At 47.9% G+C, this 14,976-nt stretch overlaps 1 protein-coding gene across 2 annotated transcripts; it reads right to left on the reverse strand.

Moving 5' to 3' along the window:
- Positions 1-218: 218 nt before the first annotated feature.
- Positions 219-14,976, reverse strand: Mlec (malectin). Of its 2 annotated transcripts, XM_050131550.1 has the most exons (5): positions 14,580-14,967; positions 7,653-7,831; positions 7,007-7,183; positions 6,868-6,925; positions 219-5,453 (listed from the first exon to the last, which is right to left on the reverse strand). In XM_050131550.1, the coding sequence occupies exons 1-5, from the start codon at positions 14,803-14,805 to the stop codon at positions 5,224-5,226; spliced, it is 870 nt and encodes a 289-aa protein (XP_049987507.1). In that variant the 5' UTR covers positions 14,806-14,967; the 3' UTR covers positions 219-5,223. The 2 variants fall into 2 exon arrangements, with proteins under 2 accessions (XP_049987507.1, XP_049987508.1); XM_050131551.1 differs by lacking the exons at positions 6,868-6,925; positions 7,007-7,183 and having other exon boundaries at positions 14,580-14,976.

Below are 14,976 nucleotides of genomic sequence, written 5' to 3' on the forward strand. Positions count from 1 at the left end.
ACCTATCTGCTGGGGAGGTGCCACAGCATGTGTGCAGAGGTCTCCTTCCACACTCTGGGGATCAAACTCAGGCTATCATTTTGGTGGGAACTGAGCCATCTCCCTGTTCTTCGGGGGTGGGGCTGGAGTATGGTCTGTACTCCCTGAGCCTCCCGAGGGCGGGGATGACAGCGCTCCCACCACGTTTCTGTGAGTTAAAGTCCAATCTCAACACCGAGTATCACTGCAAATTGTTTATTAAAACACAAAGCAATGGACAGTGAAAAACATCCTGATTTTTTAAACTTTTTGGTGGGAGTAGGGTGGGGCATGGAAGGGGCAGAGACTGATGGAGACAGCCCAGAAGGAAAGACAGCTCTATCCACCCCTACTGCTTCCCTGGCCAGCAGGTTCAAAGCCCCTCGAGTACACCTTGGTGTGCACTGCTCTAAATGCATGGTGTGGCCACAGAGTCAGCCTGCCCTCGCAGAAAAAGATGGGAAGGAACAGGAGCTACTAAGGATTTGATGGTTTTTCTCCAATACTTGGTTTCATACAAAGCAGCCAGGTCCAATACTGAGCAGCGGGGCTAGTTTCCTAACAAGCCAGGTTGGGCCAACAGTGGCTGAAGAGACTGCCTTGAGCTTAGAATGGAGAGCCATCCTATCCCTGGAGGACTTTGTGGAAAGGCAATGTTCTTTAACTCCAGCAAAGGTTAACTAATCCAGGGTCAAATTTCTTTTCATTCCCTGGATCGTGGCACACCAGGGAAAAGCGGAGTCAAGAATGTCTCTTTTCCTGATTTTGCCACGACATCTCTCCTTGCCAAGTCTCCCCTCCCACCTGGCACCTTAGCTCTCCTTTCCTGACAGTTGTCCTTTGAAAGGACGGAAAGCACACTTCAGTTTGTTGTTGTTTTTCCTCATACCCAAATAAAGCACTAAGCTCAAAATAGAGGTGAGGATGGAGTTCTGCTTCTCCCGATGCTATGTGCTCCCATCGCACAAGATGGATGCAAGCGTGCCAAGGCCCTCTCTGCCAACTGCAACAGGCACTACTGTTTCCCTGGCTGCCAGCACAATCGCAGCCCCTTGTTTTTACACTCCTGAGAGGAACCCATCTCAAGAGATCCACTCTGTTCTTTTCCTGCCAACCAAGTCAGCCCCCAAATCTGCTCTTAGCAAGATGATCTCACCACCCAGAGCAAACAAAACAAAAGCAGGTGGGGAAGGACAGACCAGATCGGCAGCAAGCCACACACACGTACAAAGAAACCAGGCCTTTCTAGGCAGCTGACCACCAGTGCCAAGGTAGTCTTCTATCATTAAGAAGAAATCTAGCCCTTGCCTGAGAAGTCCGAAGAGAAAGTCACCCTGAGCTCTCTGGTGTGGGCAATAAGGCTTCTTTGCAATTTTCTTAGCACACTCTGACCCCTAATTACATCTTCCCTAGAAGAGAGACCGAGTTCTTCTGCCATCTCTGAGCAGATCCTAGGTGTCTGTGGTTTTGCTCCTGTGTGTGTACTCTCAGTCAGTCCTACCTGAGAGTCGCCTTCTTCAGAGGCCACAACAGGAGGCCCAAAGTAGCCTCCCTAGCTTTGTCTTTTAATAGCAGGAGCATCTGTTAGTCTCTCACTTGAGAAGCTCACCTGTTCTCCTAGGTCCTTATAGTCACAGAGAAGTGTCACATGTGGTGGCCACAATTCCATTAAGGTTCCTCAAGGCAAGAAGACACTGAAATCATGTCTGCGTAGCCAGCAAGAAGAGGGAGAGATAGGGAAACAGCCCCATGGCAGGGACTGTAGGACCCCTGCCCAGGCCTGAATCTATAGAGGGTTAGGGATGCCCACCTGACTCAGAGCAGGGGAGAAAAAGGCACTGTGCTAACCGGGGTGGGTCCTTCCCCAGTTCCCAGGGAGGGAGAGAACCTACTGATGCCTCCCTGGACTCCTCCAGGTGAGCCAGTTTCTAAGGAGGGGGATCTGAGTGCTAAAAGAAAGGGTACTGCTGCCATTTTCTCAGATTCTCAGCTAAGAGTCTAGACCAGGGCCAGGCCTTCCCAGGAGAGGCTGGGGACAGAACAAGAGAAATTCCTTAAAACAGAAGCTTCTCAACAAAAGCAAAGGAGTCAGACCACAGTTCTAAGACTGCTCCAGGCACAGAACACGGGCATCAGACAACACAAACTTTACCCGCCTCATCAAGGCTCACTCACATGACCCTGGGATCTCCTAGTCAGCAGGAGCAAGAAAACAAGGCCACGTCTTTAATCAACAGGCGGCCCCTCTGACACTATGGGTTTGTAAAGACTATCTTTTAACCACCAGAACTGTGGGTATCCACTGAGCAGCTTCTCATTAGAAGTGGAGACTTCCAGAAGAATAGAGTTGGTTTGGGAGACATGAATCCCACAAATCAGTTATTGGCACAATGTTTAAGATAGTTTGAGTAAGACCTGAAGCAACTCAGAGGCCAGCTAGCCTGACTAAACCACACTGGACCTGCAAGCTCTACCCAGCTGGCCTTGCTTGCTCCTTCTACAAATGTTAAAAAGGCCATCCTTTGGGCAAAAAGAAGCTGTCTGTCCTTATCTTTACCTCTGCCAGCTGGACTAGTGGATTCTAAAACCCTGGGTCAGACTATAGCTCAAACAGAAAACCTGGGCCTCTCCTGTCCAACTCTCTAAGTGGTACCACTCACAGCATCCAATCCCAGGCACACTCCTTGCACTATCTCAAAACACAGAGAAGGGAACAGTGCAAAAAGCAAGATGAACAATGGAGTAATTCTTGACACATACAATACAAAAATAAAAATAAAGCATGACCCCACCCCACCCCTTTAACCTAAACCTCATGTACCTACATCATCTTGGAGGGGGAAAAAAAGCTTTCAAGTTCAACATTATGAGCTGGCTGTGGCCAGCCCTAAGCAGCTCTTATTAGCTGGGCAGGCTTGGCTCAGGGGACTCTACCCCAGCCCCCACCATATTCCTTCTCTGCTGTTTCCTAACTTCCCTTTTAGTTTTTGTTAGCTACAGAAAGATGTTCCTTCCGTTTGGACACAACTAGAGAGGAAAGCACCCGTCCCTATCCCTACGGGAAGGGGTGGGCTTGGAAACAGAGGCAGAAGTAGAGCTGCTTGGCTTACAGTACCATTAGGAAATGGCCCCAGGAGTCAGGGTTTCCTTCTGAGGCTCTGAGTCACCAAAGGGATAAGATGGGGTGAGGAGGCAGGACCTCCCCGACCCTTTCTCAGAAACCCAGGCAAACAAGGCAACATGGAGGCTGCTGTTCTCCTTCATTTTGTTTACTCTGCTGACAGTGGCCCACAGGTTTATAAATAGTGATGGACCAGGAACTAAAGTCACTGTCAGAAGCCCAATTAGTCAGGACACACGTTGCTCTAAGCAGTTGGTCCCCAAGACCATAGCAGTACCTCATCCTGTAGAATGACCTTTGGAAGCACTCCAGGAAGTGCTCCTGACAGCAACCTCAGGCCATCGCCATCTAGCTGCCAACTCAGTACCCTGGGGCGAGCCTAAGCCACAGAGAAAATAGTTCTCAAATGGCTAGATGCGGGCCTGGAGTCATCATTAGGAGCCAAAGTAAGGATATGAGCCCAAGAGTTACTTACTTTGTCACACAGTTCAAATATCTGATAAGGCAGACTTAAAATTTAAACACATTCTAGAAATATGGGCCTGGCCTGAGATTCTATACTGCTCCAACTCACAAATCCTGCTGCCTCTGACCTAGAAAATCCCTTTTAGTTTAGCCGGGTTGTCCTCACTGTTGTCAACTGACAAATAGATGAAGGTGATCAAAAGCTGGGTAACAAGGAAACTTCATCCCTACAGAGTGTTTACTGGGAATCTGAGACAGACACTTTGATGCTAAAGTTAGACATTCAGAGCCTCCAGAACCATGGCTGACTAGGAGTCTTTCAGTCCCCGGGCAAGAAGATCGTGACTACTCCTTGGTAGGCGGCTGAAAGGGTGGTAAAGCATCGATTGTGACCAATGAGGAAAACAGCTGGGCTGGTGCAGCCAGTCTTGGTTCTTTGGGGTGACTCTGGGCATAAACCCAAACTAGCTGATGTAGGACAGAAGACACAGGGATAAATGAACATCAAATTCTGGACATTCTGAACAGTGGTCAGTCACTTATAGGGCTCAAGTCTCTGAGGTTGTGAACATAAGCCTTTTCTAATCCAAAGACCAGAAGAGACTGTTAAGGTCAAGTGTTCTGTTGCTGCAGGCTGGAAAGCATCCCTGTCCCCTGGCAGCAAGGCCCTATGGAGGGGCCAGTAAGAGCTGCTGGGTCAGGTCCTCCTGGCTGCTGGCTCAGGGATTCAGGGAAGGAGGTACCAACAAGGTGAGGTGGTGGAGGGTAAGACACTCAAGCAAACAGAACTCTAATCTTCAGTCTCCTGCCCATTTCGACAATAACTTAGCTCTATAACTGAGAGTGAGAATTGGAAAGAGATTTCAAATGAACCAGAATAAGAGAAAAATCAAGAAGAAACCAAGTCCTCAACAGGCACTGAAAACAAAATGATCTGTTGTGGCAACAAGTTGTAGGCAATCTGAGGACCTGACATACACTAGTCGTCTTGGATACCAGACAGTCCTCTAACTGGCACACGTCAAGGAGATGAGAAATGACAATGAAGAAACTTGAGGTGGAGCCATCAAAAGATTAACCCAGAAAGATTTCCAAGTAAAGAAGCGCTCACTCTTTTTTCCAATTCTTCCCCTTTTCCTTTGTCTTTACCATCCAACTTATTTACCTCCATATACATACTTTGAATACCATGACTTCTGAAATCACATCAGACATAAAATTCAGAACACAATCAACTCCCAGTATGGTTATAACTTTCCAGGTTATATGACATTTTCCTGCTAATGTCTAACCTAAAAACAACAACCATGACTGCTCTGAGTTCAGAGTCCTTCCTACTAGGTATGTAAAAAGGATCCTTGGAGAGGAAGGATCCACTCACCTACGTACCCCAGAGAAAAGAAAGCTGGGGCCAGCCACAAAGAGTAGGACTGAACAGCTCTGGGACCAGTGGTATGTGGGGCTGCTCCCCACTCCTTCTGCTTCTTCTTATCTCTTTTCATTTGTGTGTGTGTGTATTTTGTTTGTTTTTCGTTTTGCTAAACACTGTCAATACAGAAACCGCCATGTTTGGTTTCCTTCCCATGCCCCACCACCCTGCTGAGGATGGCCATTTGTTCTCACAACCGGCAGAGGCAGAAGAGGGTTGGAATGAACACTCCGAAGGCCACCAGAATGGGAAACATGAGGCTGCTGTTGTCCGAGGCATAGGGGTTAGGTGTGCGGGGGCCTGACTGCACCCTGTTCTTGTTGGTCTGTCTTTTGAGATTAGACCCCTCATCATATTCTTCTTCTTCTTCCTCTTCTTCTTTCTTCTCCAATCCTGGATGAGGCTGCAGTTTGGGTACATCTAAAAGAAAAAAAAAATCTTTTAAGTATACTAAGACCCACAGCATCTATGAGACTATTTAAAGCAATGAATGAGCCACAGAAGACAGATCCCTGTGACCTCGGCAGTCCTTACAGGAAGGAGCAGAAACTGTCTCTAACCTAAATAGCAGAACACAGGCACCATAGTCATATTCAGATTTAACTAAAAAAGTAATACAGGGCCTTCCCCAGAGGGAGGCTATCTCCCTCTCCTGTCTCACTTCAAAGCTCCATGAGGTCCACACTAGGTATGGTCAGTGACCTAACATCTAAAACTTATTTCAGACCCTTTCTTCCTTCTCTAAGCCACTGAAGGACTGACCCACCAGGCTTTGGCTCCAGTCCAGATTCCTCCTAAGGAACTCAAATGGTCCCGGGGTGAAGTATCACCTTCCTAGAAGTCACACCAGCCCTGGGGAGTGGGGTGGGTATGTTAAAAGGACAGCTCCATGGTTAAGAACACCTGCTCCTCTTGTAGAAGACCAGGGTTCAGTTCCCAGCACCACATGGTGACTCATAGCCATTCATAATTACAATTTCAGTTTCTCTTCTGAGCTCTGAGAACACTGCACACGAGATGCATATATAACAAACACACATTAAAAAAAGTCTAAAAAAATAAGGAAGACTTTCTATATATTCAAGAAGAGAAACAGCACAGAAAAAAGATGTGGAAGAAAAATGAGTAAGATACAAACTTTCTTTGCAAAATTCAGCCCGAGAGGCTGGTGGCCAGGGTAACCTAAATCCTGAGCATGAAATATATAGAGCTGAGCTCCAGGGCCAAGGAGACATTAACAAATCAACTTTATCTAAGCATAGTGTAGCAATACACACCAACATCCAAGGGGACTCCTACTTTTATCTTTTTCTCCAAAAGACTAGAGACCACTCCCTAAATGGAATTTAGGCACATTTCTGATAATTCTAGTACATTTATTTTCTGTATGTGTGTGTGTGTGTGTGTGTGTGTGTGTGTGTGTGAAAGGCCAACAGTTGATTAAACAGTAGCAGGAAGAAATGAACACAGATATGACTTTAATCCTTGTGGCCACCATCAAGCAATACTTTGTCTTATCCTGACTCTGCATTCCCTATAATTTGGCTTTCAATATTTCCAAAATAATGACCAGCTAAACTATCTCAAGCCTTCCTCAATCATATCCTTTAGCACAAGTCACGAAGCAGAAGGTAAAAATTCTAACTTATGGCCGGGCTGTGGTGGCACATGCCTTTAATCCCAGCACTTGGGAGGCAGAGGCAGGCGAATCTTTGTGAGTTCGAGGCCAGCCTGGTCTACAAGAGTTAGTTCCAGGACAGGCGCCAAAGCTACAGAGAAACCCTGTCTTTAAAAACAAAACAAAACAAACAAACAAACAAAAATTCTAACTTACCATCCACTGTCCCAGCCATGATGTAGAGTGCACAGACTTTGGGATTGTCATAGTACCCCTAGGAAATGGAAAAGCACAGTCAGCCATGTGGCAGCAAACATCATCCCATCCCTCAGATGTCCAGCACAGGGACTGTTACCTTGACAAACTCAATGTAGAGCTTCCCTGTAAAGGTAGACACCTCCCCGTGGACACTCAGCTTCCCCTTCCTGATGCTCATGGGGATGATTTCATCATGAGCTGTGCTGTGCCCAACACGATCAAAGATGTCTAAGTCCTTCACCACAACATGGCCGTTTAATCGGACATCAAATACCTTCCAGAATCAGGAGAAAAAAATGTCAACATCATCAGCTCACATCCCTTTAGGAATTAGACATTGTGCATCTGCTTGGTTTTCCTAAGTTATGGCTCTGGATATACTCCAAGGTAGCTGCAGTCCTTCACCTCAGCCAAGTCAAAATCATGGTTCTTTACTGCATCATGGGGAGAAAGGAGGCACTGATAGTAAAGCACCAGGGAAAGAGTGTATTAGGGAGGGAATCTAGGGGGAAGTAAGCAGAAGGCTCCTAAAAGGATCAATTTTGTTACCAATCCAAGACAGGTAACAACCAATGGGCAAGGGGACACAGCTTCTCTAGGGTGGGAGGATCCAACTTTTCCTCAGAGCTCATTGTTCCTCCCTTCTGAGAAGGTTCACAGGCCTCTGCTCTGGCGTCAGAGTACCCAACTGCTCAAAAGCAGCAATGTGCCACTGGTCAAGCAGGGGCCTGAGCACGCCTCACCTTCTGCTGAGACTGGGCAAAATAGACCTCAGCAAATTTCAACACCAGCACGTAGTCCCCCTCTTCCTTGATGGGTACTTCGTAGCCGAAGGTCTCCTCATTGTACCGCTCTGTTTGATACAGGATCTGGTCCTCGGGGTTGGAACGCAGGATGGGCAGTTTCATGCCATAGTCTGAGGCTGGGGACAAACACAAAGAAAAAGTGCGTCAGAGACAAACACAAAGAGAAAGACATAAAGAGTGGCGATCCCCCAGAATCACCGAGGCATGGCGTTTCCAGAGCAATGCTAACTAGGAACTCTCCATTCTCCCAGTCCAAGGCACACTCCCTTTGCATCTGGTTCCAAAGTGTTAACACAAAGACAAGAATCAGACAGCTACTGACATAGAAGAGTAACATTAAAGAAACTAAACAGCAATCACCCCAAGACTCAACAGCACACTAAAATCACTTCCTGGGCCTGCTGGAAAAGGACAGAGACGAATAAATCTGTTCACGATGTAAAGGGAATGAAATGCTGCAAAGTTCCCCGAGAAGGAGACCTTCAGAGAACACTTCCTGAATCCAGGGGACACCAGCAACTCTAACTAGCTCAAGTGCGTTTGTCTCAGTTTAAACCAAACAAGTCGTCTGGCCAGGAAAGTCATTCTTCATTGTCTTTGCTATAAATAACATACTAGCTGTACTTTTTTTTTTTTTTTGGTCTTTTTCAGAATTTTTATTTAAAAAGTTCCTAAAGAAAAAAAGGCTCACAAGAGAGGGGAGGGTGCTCTGCAACTTCCTCTTGACACAACTACCTTACTTCCCAGAGCACCAGCTCAGCAGCCACTTGGTGTGGTTCCCAAGAAATGAGACTAAAGTACAGCAGCAGCCACACCAGCCAGGCTCACTGAGGACCACTGCATCCTGTGCAACAGTCTGCCTCAAGATGCTCAAGTCTCAAGAAGCCACCTTTCCATTTCACAGACTGACAAGGGTAAAGGAAACCCTCTCCAGCTCAGTCCACTTGGTGGCAAGTTATAAATGAATGTTTTTCCACATAACAAACTAGAGTCTTTCCATAGATAGACCACACTCCAGTCCCAAGAGATGAACACTCATGCATCCTGAGAACAATTGGGCTGTTTAGCCTACACATACAATGAGACTTCCCAGAGTTCCATAAAACCTCCTTCCCAAACTACAGACAGCACGAACTAAATAAGATTGTCTTCCACTTGAAAATGATGACTCTGAAGACATTTGGCAGCCAAATCCTCTGAGAGAGCTGAAGCGGCAGCCTTGGCCATACCACCCTGATCGTGTAACTCATCTGACTCACTCCTAAGAGCTCTAGCCTCCAAAATCACCATCATTTCAAAGGAGAAGATCTGACAAAAGGTGAAAGATGAACTAAAAGACCCAATGGCTAAGGTCAAGCCCTCAAAAAAATAAACATAACTGTTAACAGTTCCTGTAAGTGACATTAGCCTTGTGATCAGATGCACTCTTGAGACAATGGAACAGGAAACTCATTGTAGTTTTGTCTTCAGACTCTTCTCCCAGTATCTCCTCAGGAAATCAAAGAAGCCTGGCTTACAAAGGATGTGGGGCTAACTAACACACCCTAGCTCTTTTCCAAGCTCAGAAGCCCCAGGTCACACACCTATGAAACCTAAAAGGCCATTTGTCTTCCAACTGAGTGCTAAGGATTTCCTCCTCCCAGGAGGGCCAAGACTCTAGCAAACTTGGAACATTAGCTAGATTTCATTTATAGATCCACAGAAATTTTTGCACATGTGTGAACCTTTTTCCCCTCACTGAATAGAAAACTTGAGAAGTTAACAGCAATGTTATCTGCAGCGGTCTCAGTTCCACAGCTCAGAAAACAGGCGTGTGAACAAGAATTAAACAATCTGGGGTTACCTTTACTTGCTTTCCCTTTAAGCCCCAAGTGGCTATCCTAAGAGATCTGAGATAGAGTAGCAAAAACAACAACAACAAAAACCCCAACTTTTCTTCCCTCCTTAGCATTTATATACTGACAGCAAAATGGGTTTCTTTCTTTATTATTTATTTTTATTTCATGTGCACTGGTATTTTGCCCTACATCTATGCCTGAATGTTGGATCTCCTGGAACTGGAGTTATAGATAGTTGTGAGTTGCCATGTGTGTAATGGTCTGACCTCTCCCTTTAAGAGACAAGCCCCCCCCCCACAGAGGCAGGCAGATCTTCCTTCTGCTTCCAGCCCAGCCTTTCTGTCTCCCAAAGAGGTAGCTTCTGCCTTGCTCCCTTCTACCCACCTCTCTGCTCTTCTCCCTTCTTCCCTTTCCCTTCCATAACCCACTAAATAAATATCCAACCTCACTCTGCATGGCGTGTCTATCCGTCTGTCTCTCACCTGCCATGGCTGCGGCTCCTCATGGGACTGGCTTCCCCACCAAGGTCTCTCACCCACCATGCCTCTCCCTGTTGGATCTCATGGCCTGCTGCCCACTGCCGCCACTCGGGGACCTGCAGTATTTCTGTGGCTGCACCCCTGGGGATCCGCAGCCTTTTACTTAAACCATTACAATGTGGGTGCTGGGAATTGAACCCAGGTCCTCAGCAAGAGCATCCAGTGCTCTTAACCACAGCCCCCACAAAATGGGTTTCTTTAAGACAGAAAGAAAGTACAGTCAGTACACTGCTCAAGTTGGCACAAAACAGCTCAGACAATTAACCAGAAAAGAAGGAGGTAAAAGGGCCGGCCTATGTTGTATTTGCTACTTCTGAGCTCTAAGCAGAGAAGTCAGGCTCTTTGGAAATCTCAACCCAGTTTCAAAGTGAGATAGGCCTGAATTTGAACTCTGGCCCTGCCACCTACTGGGTGACCTGAACTAGTTGCCTCTTTTAGGTCCATTTCCTCAACTATAGATTAGGGCTATCACCACTCCATAGACTGTGGTGAGGATGAGACACCTAGAAAAATCTTAGATGATTGCACATGGAGACAAAGAAAAGATAAACATGCAGGAAGACCTGCTGAGCAGATACACACAGTTCAGACAGTGAGCACTAAACAGAGTACCTGGGGGTGGACCCAGAAGGCAGAAGTGCTGTGAGCTGGAGGTCAGCCTGCTCTACTGCTCTACTGAGTTCCTGTCTTAAAAAAACAGATTAAAAGGAAAGGGAGGTGATGAAATGAACTAGAAGACTACGGTAAGAGCACGAAAGCCAGAACGTGTTCTAGGTAAGAGCTACAGAAAGTGCAAGGACAGCACTTAGGCGGCTTAGGTGGGAGGGTTGGACCACAGAAAATGTTTCAAAACAAATAAATGGATTGCTTTTTCTAGGTTTTCTGATGATTCAATACTTTATTCTTAATCATTTCTTTTAAGTGAGGTTAGTTTCTAATGAATTATTCTGAATGACAGAGGTAAGGAGGCTCAGATAGAAACTCTACTTGCAAAGTACTTACAGTCCAGGGAGGGAGGCTGGAGAAGGGGCGGGAGGGGGACTGTGGTTGGTACAGAAAATGAACAAAAAATAAAATAAAAAAAGAAGCTGAGAAAAAAAGTGCTTCCAGTACTTGAAACATTCCTGTTAAGACAGTATAGGAACCAAATTCTAAACAAACCTCCCGGCCAAGAGCAAAGCAGAGCAGCGTGGACTCTCCCTCTCACCTTCCACCAAGCTCTCACCTCAAGGCCAAACCCTGAGACAGAAGGCAGCCCAAGAAAGGGTCTGCTTTAGGGTTAAACAAAAGTCACTTGACAGGCTCAGGTCACCTGACAGCATTTTTCCCCTCTGGAGACACATTCTGACCTATTTTTAATTCCATGTAAAAGGTCATCAAGCAGGGAGAAAAAAGATAGTGGCGCTTTACCCTCCTCGGGACAGCAGTGCAGCAGAGGTTCCTAACACGCGTGTGCTGCTGGGAAGGAAGACAGGCTGGGGCTAGAAGTTCCAGCAGGGATCTCCTAAGAAGAGAGACTTTCCCCTAAACCAAGCCAAGCTCTGTGCCCTTAGCTGAACAGTAAGGTTTACTCACCAAAGTTAACCAACTCAAGAACTTGGAAAGACAGGCCTGGTGGTATAAGCCTGGAATTCCAGCACTTGGGAGGTAAAGGCAGGACAATCAAGAGTTCAAGGTTATTCCAGGTTACAAGGCAAGTTTGGGGCTAACCAGGGCGACATGAAACCCTGTCTCAAAACAAACCAACAACAAAAAAAGCCAGACGTACAGCATGTTACAGCACTCTCTACAGTGGTGTTTCCTTTCCAGCCGTTGAATTGAAGCACAGGGATAAAAAGTGTCTTTTCCAGGCTGTGAACACTAGCTATCCTAAGGCAGAAATTAAATTCAATAAACACTAAGAAGTGCCTTTGCATAAGCCACTGGGTGCCCTAGGCCACTCAGTTACAAGAATGCGAAAATGTAGAGTAACAGCAAGTTCAAAAGCAGGCCAAACCTTGATCTGGACTAACCTGGCAACCTGGATTCATTCAGCAGAAAATGAGCTCCCTCAGTGCCGCAAACAGTATTACCAGTGTTTGGAGAGAAATAAGGCACACGGTGCCTCCTGCCATTGGGATAAACAGCTGCGTGAGACAAAGGTCTCCGAGTGCCTGGCACACCCTGACCCACAGAAGGAAAGGCAGGCAGTGTGAACAGTTGCTCTCCCCACAGCAGAGCTGACTCCTCAGCACAGAAGTTTGAAAGCTGACTGCTGAGAGGAACCTAAACTTATCTGGTTCCAGACCTAATGCCAGGAAGCACTACTCCCGGGAACCTAGTGAGTACTAAAACCCACTGGCCCCACCCAGATGAGCAGACTGCCCTGGACAACAGGGGACCTTCAGTTTTACATTGCCCCAAATGCTAGTGTCCAAAAACGGGACCCCACTATGGAGTGTGGTAGGCTTCATGTAGTTGTATTTGCTGCAGTTACTCCCCACACCCCACCCCACCCCAGAGGGCTCACGCCTCCAGGGACAAGAGAGCCTGCTGGCTGTTGACCAGGTCAGATGGCAGGCTGGTCACCTGCACTAGCCGCTTAAAAGCAGAATTTGGGAAAGAGCAAGTACCTAAGGACTGAACCCGGAGTCTTAGTCAGCTTTATCCTCTGTACTGGGCACCTAGTGGGACAATGGGTATCTGAATGCAAGAAGCCATCTGCACAAGGCCCTTACTACACCATTATCTCAAGAGGCAAGGTCCACCAACTGTCTATTTCCTCAGCGGTTCCTTCCGCTCTGACCACAGCCATGAAGAAACAGAACGGTCTACAACAGAGGTGCTATGAAGTCTGGCCTTGGCTGCCACAACTTGCAGCCCTGACTCAGCTGAAACCTGGTTCCTGGGACCTACATGCCAGGGCTAAACAAATTCCAGGACACAGACTTCAGAAAACAGCCCAGTGTGCCAAGACCCTCACATGTATGAAAGCAAAAAAATTCTATTTTTTGTTATTGTTAAATAAGCTTTCACAATGTAGCCCTGGATTTCTAGACGACCTGGAACTCCCTATTGAGGCTGGCCTTCAACTCTCAGGGAGCCTCCTGCTGCTGGGGTTACAGGAATGAACCACCACACCTGGCTAACACACTCATGATTATCCTACACAGAAACTGGAACAAACAAAGCTGAACCCTTCAGTAAAGTCAAGAGCACACACTGTGGGAAAAGACTGTCTCCTAGCTGTCTAGGTAGGCGTCATCAGCAGTTCGGTAGCCTCGACACCCAGCATATAGCATCATTATCCAGAAATGACACAAGGAAATCCCCACCCCACCCCCCCCTTTTTTTATTTTAACGTTTTAAAAAGCTTTACGTGTATTGGTATTTTTCCTGCATGTATCTCTGTACACATGTGTGCCTGGTGCCAATGGAGGTCAGAAGGCAGCACTGGATCCCCAAATTGGAGTAACAGGCCATTGTGAACCATCCTCTGGGCGCTGGGAATCAGACCTGGGTCCTCTGGAAGAGCAATCAGTGCTCCTAACCACTGAGCCTTCTCTCCATCCTAGGAATTGTCTTCTTAAACCTGTTTTTCCATCCTACTTAAAGAAGAATCTAGAGCAGATTTCGCCAAAGAATGGATTGGGGTGACCTACAACAGGAGCGCCTGATGTAGAAATCTGAGCCCCAGCTAGTTAAATAAGAGATAAAAGTTCATCTATTGGGTCTGGGCCTAGAAACCCATATTGGCCTAGGAATTCTCATACTACCTCTGTAAACCATCTAACTCTGTAAAAATCACTGCTGCTTCATCGGTTAAGTGTCGACTACTTTCTCCCTAAGCTGTAATCATACTTGTTGGGATCATCTGGGGGGCACTGGAACACTCAAATCTTACATAGGGTGAGCACCATCAGCCTCCCGCGCAGAACAGACTTCAATATACCAACACCCGACGGGTGGCTTTTACTTTTAAGCAAACAAACTCCAAAAGCAGGCAGAGGAAGATGCCACAACCAAACTTCCCCGGCCTATTCCCTTCGAAGACTCCCTACTATTATTCTGGCTAGGAACCAAGCCCCACTCTTGGGAGAAAGGGCACGGAAAGCGGCCCATTTACGGTTGGGCAAGAATCTACCGGGAATGGCCGCGACAGCAGAGCCGTGGAATCAATCGATGACCCACAAGCTGCGAGGCCTCCAGGTGCCAGGCAAAAGGCCACTCTCGTCTCTACTTTCCCAGCTTTGGGTGGAATGAGAGGCTGGGAAATGCAGGATGAGGAAGATCTAAATATAACTTCTCGCCAACTCTCTGCCTCGATGGCTCTTGCTAGCTTCGAGCCGGGGCTAGGCCCTGGGCACTACCAGGTCCCTAGGGGGTCCTGCAGAGGGAAACTTCGCTCCGAGGCTGTGGTCAGCCGGCCGAGAGGAAGGGGCTCGGGGCCCTCGGCGGCGCCCTGCTCGCAGGCCCCGGATCCCACGGCTCGGCCGAGGGGCTCTCACCTCGGCCCACCCGGCCTTCCAGAGGGTCCTTGCGGAAGTGGATCCCGTGCACGTCCACATGCGCCTCGCCGCCTGCGTTGACTGCCCAAATGACGCTCTCTGGCAGCCCGGCCCCAGCGGCTCCGACCACGCCGAAGCCCGGATCCCGGAGCTCCGGCAAGAGCAGCAGCAGCAGCAGTCGGAGAAGCGCCACAGCGGCTGCTCCAGCTGCCCGGGGCCCCAGCATGGCGGCCACCACTGCGGGGGCAGCCCCTGCCGACCCTCGTCCTCGGCCGGCTGCCAGGCCGCCCCCGACTCAGTAAAACAGCGCCACGGACCGTTCTGCCTCAGCAACCCGGGACATGTCGCTCTCGGGCCTCCTCCTCTGCCTCGGGTGCCGCCTCCCACCTCAGGAACA

The sequence above is a fragment of the Alexandromys fortis genome, unplaced genomic scaffold (genome assembly GCF_014885135.2).
Source record: "Alexandromys fortis isolate MF-2015 unplaced genomic scaffold, M_Fortis_MF-2015_v1.1 scaffold_382, whole genome shotgun sequence".
In the NCBI taxonomy this organism is placed as follows: domain Eukaryota; kingdom Metazoa; phylum Chordata; class Mammalia; order Rodentia; family Cricetidae; genus Alexandromys; species Alexandromys fortis.

Coding starts and splice junctions, on each gene's coding strand:
- Mlec (XM_050131550.1), bottom strand. CDS start 14,805: ATGCTGGGGCCCCGGGCAGCTGGAGCAGCCGCTGTGGCGCTTCTCCGA. Junction 7,832..14,579: donor GGAAGGCCGGGTGGGCCGAG/GTGAGAGCCCCT, acceptor GTTTGTCCCCAG/CCTCAGACTATGGCATGAAA. Junction 7,184..7,652: donor TTGCCCAGTCTCAGCAGAAG/GTGAGGCGTGCT, acceptor TGATTCTGGAAG/GTATTTGATGTCCGATTAAA.